Below are 12108 nucleotides of genomic sequence, written 5' to 3' on the forward strand. Positions count from 1 at the left end.
ATATTCTAAAACTTGATATCACTTTATTAATTCGTGGTCATAGCCTCAATCATTAAAGTTGTACCTGTGTCGGGAGGCATTTTCTCAATACATTTTTTCACGTGGTAAAATATGATATCCACTGTAAAACAAGACACCTAGGAAATGCTTGAATTCACTTTCAGTGACACTAAAAGAATGATCATTTGCTTGTTTTGCATACTGATTATTCTCTAAAACTGTATGCGATATTATGTCTTCAGCCATTATGTGAAAAATTCAATTGCTATTTTTCCCCAAACCACAGTTATACAATATATTGACGGTCTTGAAAAGGAATACAGTTTGGTGAAATCATGAACTGTGATTCAAATTTTTTCCACTTTGGAACTTTTACTTCAAAACTAGGTTCTGCAGAGGGTTTTGATAAAATTTCTATACTTCGTACTGTATCTTCTGTTTCAGATTCGCCACATGGTACTGATATGTTACAGATTGTGACAGAATCATCTATCTGTTCCTCATCACTAACTTAATCAAGTTCAGGGGGATAATAACAATATCAAGCTCATCAATTTCTTCATCAGAAAGAGAATTCATATATTCAAGAGCCTTTGAACTATTAGAAATTTTCTTGCCATTTTACAAATATTTATCTTTCAAAGACAAAATTTTCACTCAAATAATACACAGGAAAGTAACTGATCAACATTATAAAAAAGAAATATTGGGTATTATTTTCTCTTAAAAGAACAAGCGCATCTGCAGTTCTATAGAAAGGTTTCCTCTGTTGTCACAGTTTTGAATGCGTGGACCTTATAAGAGGACCTTTCATATAAGATCCATGTTTGAATGCCAACAAAGGAACCACTTGGATTCATGGTCAAAAGGAAATTTTCCGGGCTTATTTCTGTTCGAAATGTTATCTGTTTTATACAAAAGTAGCACTTGCTTCTAGTATTGCCAAGGAAACGTCACATGGATGAACGTTCTTTTACTGAGAAAACTCTATTTAAGAGGCTGCGTCACATTTTACTTTTGTAAAGTGATACAAAAAAAAAACCACAGAAAATTCCAGAATACTAATTTATTCCCTAATCCTTCCATATGTCGCTCTAATGTCATTGTCATTGTATGAATAGTTATTGATCAAAATTGGTTTGAAGGAATGCAACTTATGAATGGAGGGAGTGATGAGAGAAAAAAAATTGGGGATCGGACCATTGTCGTGTTTATACAGAACACCTATAAAATACAAACAAAATACAGATAATATTTCATGCATATTTTTTCTACAAATAATACTATGAATCTACTAGCAGAAATGTATTTAGAAAAATTATAGATTTTAATCCTAAATAACAGCTCAAAAATAAATCATTTTAAAGAGTCATTTTAATGACGTTAATTATGACAGGCCATTTTTTTAACCTACATATGAAACTTATGTTTATATCATGGGACTTAAGCAATAGTTTATCTATTTGTTTACTTTTCTTTTCCATTTAGCGAAATTTAATTGGGCCGTCCTATTTTTAGGAGAGTGGTCCCGTATGTGTTAAAAGCAATCAATATTGAAAACATAACGTCAGTATTGATCATGACCTTGCTAAGGCATCCACCTTAACATAAGATACAAATCGTTTCAGTGGTCGTCTTAGAAAGGATTCATTATATTTACTTAATTTTTACCGATCAACGAAAGACAGATGTTCTGTTATAAATAGCTAATTTGGCTGAAAAGAATACATCTGAGAAGAATTTTACAATGCAATGAAAATTGTTCTTTTGTTATGATTAAAATAATAACGATGAACAAATAACAAAAGGAAAAGTTGCTCAAGAGCATTTAGGAAATTCATTACTTCGGAAAGCTTTCAACTCAATTTTACTGTTTTGTCAGATTGGGAATTTCTGAAACTGAACATTTCTATTCTGCTTTCAGTACCCAAGGAGCTTGTAATTGGTTAACGTCTGCATTTGCTTTTTCTTGTTTGGTCGAAGTCCTAAATGAAAACCGCAGGCATTAATTTTGCGCCCATTTTTTTTTTTTGGGGGGGGAGGATACATTCTATACGTATTTTCTGGAATATGGAATATCCCAATATCTGTAAACCGGAAAGTTTTACATATTTTACTTTTGTAATAGTTGATTACAATGGACTCTAATTATCTGGCTATTATAATGGATTCATGAGTTGTTCTCAAACATAACTTTAATATTTTCTTGTATATAAAATCCGTAAATTTCTGTGTAATTTCTTTGTAAATTTGTAAATCTTTGTAAATGAAATCCGTAAATTTCTGTGTTATTTCTTTCCGAATTTTAAATCACTCAAGCCTTTTTTCATTTTTCGGAATTTTCTTTTGAAATTTTATAGGAAATGAACTCCTATGCTATATTATTCGGAGATATTTTATAAACACCTCTTCTCTTTTCTGAGTACACATTATTAATCACAATTCTGACTATATAAGAGAAAATATTTTTGAAGGTTCTGGAGCAGATTTTCCTTTTAATATTATTCAGTCATTCAGTTTAATACTCTGCAATAATGAATAAAATTTTAATACAACATTTTAATGATGCATCTCATTTTTTATTTTTTATGAAGCCATTCAACCCACTAGCAAAATACAGTCCGAAAGAAAAGGAACTTCAAAGCATCCTCATGTTACCAGGACAACCGTGGAAAGAGGTGAGGAGTGTCCTGACACCAACTTTTACCACAGCAAAAATGAAACAGGTGAGCTCGCATAATTTCTGCTTTATTTTAAAAGCCAGGACATTAAAACTAATTAAAGCTTTTGATTATACATAATTTTGGTGTGATAAATTTGGAGCTGACTTCATGTTATTCGTTCTTTTTGGGCAGATGGCAAGCAGCATGAATTCATCCATAGAAATTATGCTTGGAATAATTCGAGAACGAGCGGAGGCTAATAAAGAATTTGATATCCTGGATACCTACCAGAGATTAACAATGGATGTCATAACTCGGACGGCTTTCGGAGTTAGAACGGATGTTCAGAAGAATTTCAAATCGAAACTTCTTCGAGCCGTTCAGGTACTATTTAGAAGTCGTTATAAGGATCCAATCATTTTCCTTGGACGTAAGTTAATATTATTCTAAAACCGATTTTCGAGATTCGTAAATAATGAGACTGTTTTCTTCTCTTACAGAATCTACTAAAACACATTGCTGTGACAGGAATCTGAAAGCCTAGCATACAGCATTATTTCTGTTGTAGCTTTCCAGAAATTTAGTCGTTAAAACTGCGCTTTTAGAAGTTAAATTTCCAAGTAAAACCAATATTTATTTTATATATTACAGGAAAATGCTCACTATATTCAGTAATATAGTTGCTTATAAACGATTTCGAGCTGGTCTCCTGTGAATGTGATGCTACTATATCCTGAAGGCGACATGTATAGTCACCTTATAGATATAATAAGTATGTCACAAGATGTATAGTCACCTTATAGCTCTCGTTTGAAATAGCCTTATTCTTAGGCCTTTTAATATTAAATTTAATATCTTAATTATCTTATATAATATCTTAATGATTATCCTAAGCCTCATTTTCAATCAGTTTTGCTGATGAATCAATTTGAATGATTATTTTTTAGTTTTTGAAGAACAACTCTGTACAGTTTATCAGGTATTTCCGAACAGGAATCGGAAAAAATAAGCTGGCCTTCACTCAGAGTAGAATCAGAGATCTCCCATTTTATTAGGTGGATATGCTAACCATCACACCAAAACACCACATATGAGAGAAAGAAATGATACAATTCCTTACATTCTCCCAGATAACTAAAGGATAATTTCCAGATATCTAAATAGGAACGGCATGAGATCAAATCCAAATGGTGACAAGTTATTTTACTGCATATTTTTAATTCTAACGCCATTATAGGGTCTTTTAACTTTTAAGGAATTGTGCCATCGCCAAGGATCAAAACACATCATCCAGTTGCTGGATGGATGTGCTACCCATTAAACAGCAATTCCCCACATGAGGAGAAAGCTACAGTTTCTTTCAACTTGATTACATTTTTCAGCAACACTGAATATATCTTTTATTCTTCGAAAAAACTAAGTTGAATGTGTTTTTCCTCTGATTCGTATAAGTACCGAATAGTGGCAAGAAATTCTAACTGTCCTATAGGAACATACGCGTACTCATGCATATCTGCATATAACTTTCAAATGAGTATTCACATTTAGTAAAAGTTAGATATTTTCTTCTTCCTTGCGGCGTGCCTTCGTGGTGTTGCACATCCGGCTCGAAATCGAGAGATTTGGAATTGGAATTTCGGCTTACTGGTTCAGCAAACCATTATAGGGTCTTTACAACCTTTACAAACCATCATAGGGGCTCTACAAAGTAATAAATTTAAAATCACCATGAACAGCTTTGTCAAATTAATAGCCACAGCATTCCTCTATAAAGCGATTTCTGCATTCGACTTCCAGTACAATGAATATTGTCACACGATTAAAGAAGAATCCTTGACAATTTTCCGTTTTTTTATGATCGGGTCACTGCTTTTCCCCCAAGACTTATGATGTTAGATAATCATAATCGTACCGGCCATTTTACAACATATGACAAAAATACAAATATATGCAAACAGAAATATATTTATTCATTTAGATAATAATTATCTTCTTCCTGATAAAAAAAAAAAAACAAAAGCTTATAGAAGCCGCTTTGGTAAAAGCTATTATCTCTACAAGTGAAAAAAATATTTTTCACTTGTAGAGAAACTCCATCTCCACGGCATATTTTTTTATTTCTCAGATCATGCTCTATATTTAAAATTGTAATAACCTGACACATTGATGTCAAGGTAATGAGAAAGATGTATATGGATTTCGAATTTTGTAACAGATCCATACGTCAGACATGACACTTTGCAACACCGTGATGGAGCAGAATATCCTTGCGACGTTCTAACTGAATACCGGTGCTTCCAAGAAAAAAAGTGATTTATGATGTTGTTGTTACTAATCCTCCTAATCTGAACAAAAAACAGATGGATTCCACAAATTCTATAGTGGCCGAAAGGCAAAGAGTAATTCTTTCGTTGACCTATGTCTTGTGCCCGTTGTAGGTCATAACGAGTTTCCTCGGCTCGGTCCAATTTCGAGGAAGAACATCATAGATTCAAGTATCTCCTAGCCTTCTTTCACCCGACGAGAACCCTTCGGGGGAAACTTTTGGGTAGACGATACTGTGTTCTCCATGACGCAACGATACTACACATTTGCAATTATCCATGCATTGTCCGGAATTCGAACTCGTGTCCAATGGTATGGCAGCCGGCCCCGTTTATACAGAATGAGGCTGAAGAAACGATTCATAGTTATAATTAGTGGCGATCGATAGCCGCAATAAATATTCCAAGCAAACAAACGGTGATTTTCGTAGTGAAAATTCTAGCAGTCGCCTATTGTATACGCAATAAAACTTTCTGCTAATGGACTTTCTGCTTTGAGATTTATGACAAAGAAGATAATCAATAAATACCAAACTTATTTTTTGGGACTGCTCCATAAGATCCATTTTTGCTCCTAAGCTGAAAAAGGGAAAGGGACAAGATATAATTCCATTGCAGGAAAAAGCAATCCAAAGCAAATCTTTAACAGATTATGCACATTGGCAGTGTATAATCTGTTAAAAATTATTCTGTCCATTCCATGGAGTGTTCATTTGCTAAACTTGCATACACTTCTAATGCGATGGAAATGCAATCGTATCATTTTGTCAATTTGTTTTTTATATTATAAGTATTTATGCGAATAAGAAGCATGTAAGAGCAAGATCTGCTTCGTCTGCAGCTTTCATCCATATGGAGGATCTTCAAGCGATTCATCTCCATTAGTAAATTTTTATAACTACCTTCGAAGGACACGAATATTAGCAGAAATTTTCTCCAAAAGTTTGGCATATTTTTCGGTCATTTTTCAGAATTTCTTTGAAATTTAAACTCGCATAAGCATGAAAAATTCAAGTTGAAATATTAGTTTACAGCTTGATTTCACTAACCTGTGGTGTCTCATCTCGAATACTCTGCTCTAAATCTTGCTTTGCTTTGTCTTGTTTAAAGTTTCATTAAAGGTGTATCCTGGAGAAGGCATGGATGTTTGTAAGCGTATAAGGTCTCTGCGGCAAGGAGGTACTCGAAATACACGACAAAAAAAAAAAAAAAAAAAAGCCTTTCGAGAGGTTGTCGGCAAAGGTAGGTGGGAGACTGCCAGACAACCCGAGGTACTCTCCTTTAAAATTAGGGAGGACCCTTAACCGTTAGCTAGGTTCAGTAGTACCTCAGTCACATGTAGTAATACAGAAGTTCTAGTTGTACCTGTACGAACTTCTGTCACAACTGAAGCACTATCTTTCGACAATAAATGTAACTATTCTGGTTATAAAAGCTTTCATTGTTGAAGAATATCCCATGTCTCTGTCTGGGAATTTTCTGTGAAAACCATGTTGTGCTACTACTATCTATACTTTTCGAGTAATAAAATTTTACTTTTCTCTTACTTTTGGATCACCTTGTGTGTGTAAGGTTAACCCTAAGGGACTTTTGTCCGAGTTTCGTGTGGTTTGGAGAGTTTATTGTCTCTGTCCCTTTAATTTGAAGTCTAGAACTTTTAAAATCACGAAGAAGTGATAAAATTAGGACCTCTAGGTACAATTAAAATTTAACAAAGCTTATCTACCGCTTCTTGCAGGTTCTTGGGAATATAGAATGCTTAAATATTTGTAACACAACAACTTTAATATCTGCACAACCTGACTCACAATTATTCACGATCTTTAAGCATACACTCTAGCAATTATCAGAACATGTTATCCGAAAGCAGCGCAGCACGTACACCAGGTGGGAGGCTACCGAAATAAAAAGTTTTCCTCTTGCGTTGTCAAGCTCTCTAAATTTCACTTTCGCCCATTATTTAAGTCCCAGCTATTTAGTATTCTGTGGAGGTGGTGAAAGGAACAGCAGTTACAGGAAATAATTAACATAAAATTAACGTGTTATTTAAAAAGAACATTACATATATGTGTATATGATTCACTGTGCTTAAAGTCACATGAGAATTTATTATACTTTAAAAAATGGCTTACTCAGTGGAGTAGATGGAGGCGGTCCGCCCTGGGCGGTATATTTTCAGGGGGTGGCATTTTTTATATGAAATATTATTTTATAGGTGGTTAGTCTTGTTAAGCAAACTAAGAATAGCGAGATTATGAATTGACATCTAAAATTAAACTGAGAAAAAAAAGTGGTTTTCACACTGGATAAAGTAGTCAAAGAAACTACCACGAGATTTCAGCAGCTATATGTATATATAGCTATATGTATATTCTTGTTGTACCTACTTTATTTCGTCATAACTTTTAAAAGAAAAATAGAGTTATCAACTAAATTATGGACATTTTAACATTAATAAGGAAGAAGGTCTTCTTTAAAGAAAAATATTTTAGTATTTTACTTCCATCAAAGCTAAAGAAAAGAAAAGAGGGAGCCCTTTTCACTTTTTCCGTTTTTCTAAAGGACAATTTCCAGAACAAAGTTAATATCATAACACAACTGTCAGGTCTGCTTTAACGCATAGACCCACTGGTATTTGCCCGACGGTTTCACGAGCAGAGAGGCCCCCCAGTGTTAATTTATTTACATTTAATTTCTATGAATTGCTGTTGTAGGAGGTCCCAGGACGCTCGTTTGCCCAGGGGCTCATAATGCTATTAAAGCGGCACTGACTACTGCGAACTTTTCTCATAATTTCTGCGGGTGTCTCTAGTGAAGAAAATTTTCTGAGTAAAACATCATTTAAGAAGAATAAGGCTTACAAAAGTCTATTTTGCATTTAAGAAATTTTTCTAAAAATTTGTTTAATTTTCTATATTGAATGTAACTAGTGCTATGAAGCAGAACCCTATAATGTCAGAAGAACAAGCAAAACAATAAAAATGGCAGAATTAAAATTTTACTTCGAAAATAAACGCAATTTTCTTTTATTTATTTATCTCCCTATATGTCATTTTATTGTTTTTTAGCTATGTTTCCTGGAGTATTTAGAGAGGTAGACAAATTCGGAGACCGCCTCAGACGACAAACTTAGGGATTGCCCAGGCGGCAAAAGCTCTGGCTACGCCATTGGGCTTTCTAAAATAAAAATAGTATGTACAGGAAACCTACTCAAAATTATTTCCTACTTATTTATTAGCTACTCCTACTCTCAAGTCTTATGAGCTGAGTTTTGCTTTTCATCACGCAAGTAAAACATATTCCTATGTTAGAGCTAAATTAGATTTGTTTTTTTTTCAAAGATATTTCAAAGTATTTACCATTCAACAAATCCTATATATATGAGTAAGTAAAATACTAACGGTGATGTTACAATTGTCTATTTCAAATTGTAATTTGTTATTTATTTAAAAAAATGTCCTGATAAATATAAGTGGTGTACTTTAGGCGATAGTAGAATATTTCATTTTCATTTTCACTTGATTATCAGACAGTAGCATATCTAGAGCGGAGCGGATGGGGCGATCCGCTCAGGGCAGCAAATTTTTGGGGAGTCCCCAGTTTTTTGCAGGAAACACTAGTTTATGGGGGTTGTAAGATCTAATTCGTTTAATGTGACTATATTTATGTTATCATAAAATGTGACTATATTTACCTAAGTGTTGATACTTCAGAATTCTCGCCTAGTCTTGAAGATAAACACAACCAGAGAAAGGCTATAAAACACACTGTTATTGAACTCAATGTAATGAATAGACCACTTGAGGTGAAAACTTAAAAGATAATGTAACACTAAAATTAAAGGTAAAGAGTAGTGCGAGAACACACAATTCAATTTAAGCTAACAATTTGACTCAAAAACCTGCACCGGCAGAATAGCTCGGCGGCAAGAATGCTTAATCGATATAAAAGTTAACAGCTGGATAGCTGGCCAGCTGTTAACTTTCAACCCCCATAAACTAGTGTTTCCTGCAAAAAACTGGGGACTCCCCAAAAATTTGCTGCCCTGAGCGAATCGCCCCATCCGCTTCGCTCTAGATATGCTACTGTCTGATAATCAAGTGAAATGAAAATGAAATATTCTACTATCGCCTAAAGTACACCACTTATATTTATCAGGACATTTTTTTAAATAAATAACAAATTACAATTTGAAATAGACAATTGTAACATCACCGTTAGTATCCATAATAATAATCCATAATTGTTAATTAGCGAAATCACGCTCTAACTAAACTTTTCGCTCCTACAGTTCAAATACTCTCTTTCACTGTAACTCATTTACATCCTAGCGAAGAAACGCGAGAGGAATAAGAGAAAGCAGGAAAGGCTCGCAAATTAAAAATAACTGACATAAATTAAATTGTCGAGGCATGTAAAAAAATAATGATATTTTGAACTGCCATACGGAATTAAATTGAAGAAAAAAGTGGTTTTTATTCTAGATAAAGTATTCAAAGAAATCACCACAAGACTTCAACAGTATATACTTTTGTTGTAACTTTATTAGTCCTTCAAAACTTTTGAAAGAAAATTACGAAAATCAATTTTAATAACTCAGACATTAATAGAGAAAAATTTCTCGTTAAGAAGGAAGTATTTTAGAGTTATTGTTGCAGAAAAAGAAACGGGAACGTGGAAAGGCGATCCTTTTGAATTTTTGCTGTTTATTCTTAAATACAGTCTCCAGAAAAAAGTTCCAAATATTGCATTACTGTTGTGAACTTTTCTCGCAATTTCAGTACGTCTTGTTAGTTGCGAAATAAAAATTAACGCTTATTTAGGAACTACAAATGTTTATTTTGCATTTAAGAAATTTTTCTATTTACATAACAGCAGCTGGAGCAATCGAACACACCTCTACAATATCATCGATGGTTTTGCGACACGAAAAAACAAGCAAAATAATAATATAATTCTTAAAATTTTGGAATTAAATTATTTCTTCGAAAATAAGCACTGAGTTTAAATTTATATCCCTATATGTCGTTTTGACATTTTATTTATTTATTTGCATATTAAGATGGGCGGCAAATTCATGGCCCTTCCCTGAGCGGTAAAGCTCTAGCTATTCTACTCTATTAGAAAACTGAAATGAGACATTTGAAGTCAGTTGATACACGGTTTAGTTTAATAACCATAAAAATAACACACTTCATATAAGTTCTTTCTAATATAAATTTCCTGTTTTATATGAAGGTATTTTTTTTTAACAGTAACTTTACCATTCCTAAGACGCCTGTGCCTGAAATTGCAAGATCTTGTATTAGGAATCTTGAATAAAGGTACGAAACCAGCCAAAATGCTGCGAAATAATCTTATACAAGTTCTTCAGCATCGAAGGAATAATCCACAGGTAATAAGATTCAGGAAAGATCTGTATTGATTTCTTTCACAGGTATGAAATGCTTAGCTTCTCATAACTGACCGCTCTAAAACGCGAAATCCCTTACTAACATAATATTATACTGTAACAAACCGAAAGCTATTAAAGTACAGTGAAAATTCAAGTTAGTAGCGGTAACAGCGAAATATCATGCGTGACGTAATTACTGCAGTTGAACCTGAATATGAGAAGTCCCTCTATGTGCAGGAAAAAAATATATCCTGCATTTCCAGCTCAAAATCAATCAAGGCATTTTCCCTTAGCCATGCCAAAGCGCCTTTCAGCTTTTGCTCTCTCGAATTTCCAAAGTGTCAGCAGTGATGAACTCCCTTTCCTCCGAAAATGCTGAATAGTTTTTAGTAGCCTGAGGGCTTGTTCGTCCATGACTGATGCCTGTGGGGGTGATGCTTTGTTCGTTGATCGTTCCCATATGTTCTAAAAAGTAATAGCTAGCAAAGCCTGTAACATTGCTTTCCGAGGAGTATTATCTGCGATCTTCAACCTCCAGTACAATAAATGACCATTCAGGGAAGAGATATATTTCTCAAATCAAGATTCCGGCGGTTGCCTTTGTGAGTTCCTGTCGCTCTCGCCTGGCTCTTCCTACGTGACTTTGTTAGATGTCTTCGACTCGTGCGTTTACGTGCCTCGCTATGCCTAACGAGCAATGCGCTTTCCTCGTAGATCAGTCCTACGCTGTTCTGTATTACTTTGAGCATTCAGAAAATAATCCAGAGGATAAGATTTATTTCAAGCCCTTAGAAAAGTCGATAATCTTCAACAACAGTTGAAGGAGGCTAAACCCGCTAAAGTTGCTTTACGAAGGGCTGAGAAAATATTCTATTCTATAGTGGACTCTTAAGATATGGGTCGTAAGCAGTTTTGAGATCCAAAACATGCCAGATTGTTTAGGAAAGACGACAAATTTACCACTGAACTCCTCCGTAGGCAAAATATGGGAAGAAATAAGCTGTCTGCGAAGTCGCTGCCTGCTGCCTCAGCGCTCGAGAAGGATTCGCAATCGAATTACAGATGTGCTGTCAGCAATTCTCCCATTTACGGAATCTATGGACTATGTGAATGAAGTTTCTACGAACGAAGTTACCCATGTGATTTCTTCTGATCCCATGTCAGATGAGAAAATGTGAAAGTGCCTTCGATTATTTGTCCTAGACTTGAAGTTAAATGGAGTGAAATACGAAGACTCTTTGGTAAAGCTATCATTTTCGACTCTGCGAAATTTCGGGACTTGGCTCTTGGACGCGAAGTTACTTGTTTTTTCAATGGGCGAAGTTAAAATTCTGCAGACTTCTAAAGGAAGGCCTTCTGTTGCGTATAAACGGTATATCATGTTAAACGAACTCTTAAAGATGGATACATGACACGGGTATGTAGAGCTGCTAAATGCAATGGAAGTTTGTTGACAGATGAAAGACGTCACCTGCTAAATAAAAGACAAGCTCATTCATGCATCCCTGGTGTTTCACGGATAGAAATAGAGAAACATAAAATTGAATGCCATAAGAGATCTCATAAAAGAACTGACACCTGTTTCAAAGATCAACATAGAACCATTTTTCTAGAGTGTTTCATACAGTTCTCGATTTCGTATCAGAAACTCCCTTAATTTCAAACAGTAAGCAGATTTATACAGCTTATGTGGACTGCAGAAGATAACGAAATATCCCGTACTGTA

The 12108-nt window shown here is 34.4% G+C and overlaps 1 protein-coding gene across 3 annotated transcripts in view; it reads left to right on the plus strand.

Moving 5' to 3' along the window:
- Positions 1-12108, plus strand: part of LOC118197729 (cytochrome P450 3A8-like) — a 63597-nt gene that overhangs the window by 15729 nt on the left and 35760 nt on the right. For all 3 annotated transcript variants that reach the window (XM_085809648.1, XM_035369267.2, XM_085809649.1), the window contains 3 exons: positions 2595-2726; positions 2856-3093; positions 10243-10382. In XM_085809648.1, coding sequence (XP_085665774.1) covers positions 2595-2726; positions 2856-3093; positions 10243-10382 — 510 coding nt within the window. The remainder of the gene's footprint in view (positions 1-2594; positions 2727-2855; positions 3094-10242; positions 10383-12108) is intronic.

Source organism: Stegodyphus dumicola, chromosome X2 (assembly GCF_044657685.1).
Source record: "Stegodyphus dumicola isolate Sdum_Otavi_A_Nest chromosome X2, ASM4465768v1".
NCBI classification, from domain to species: domain Eukaryota; kingdom Metazoa; phylum Arthropoda; class Arachnida; order Araneae; family Eresidae; genus Stegodyphus; species Stegodyphus dumicola.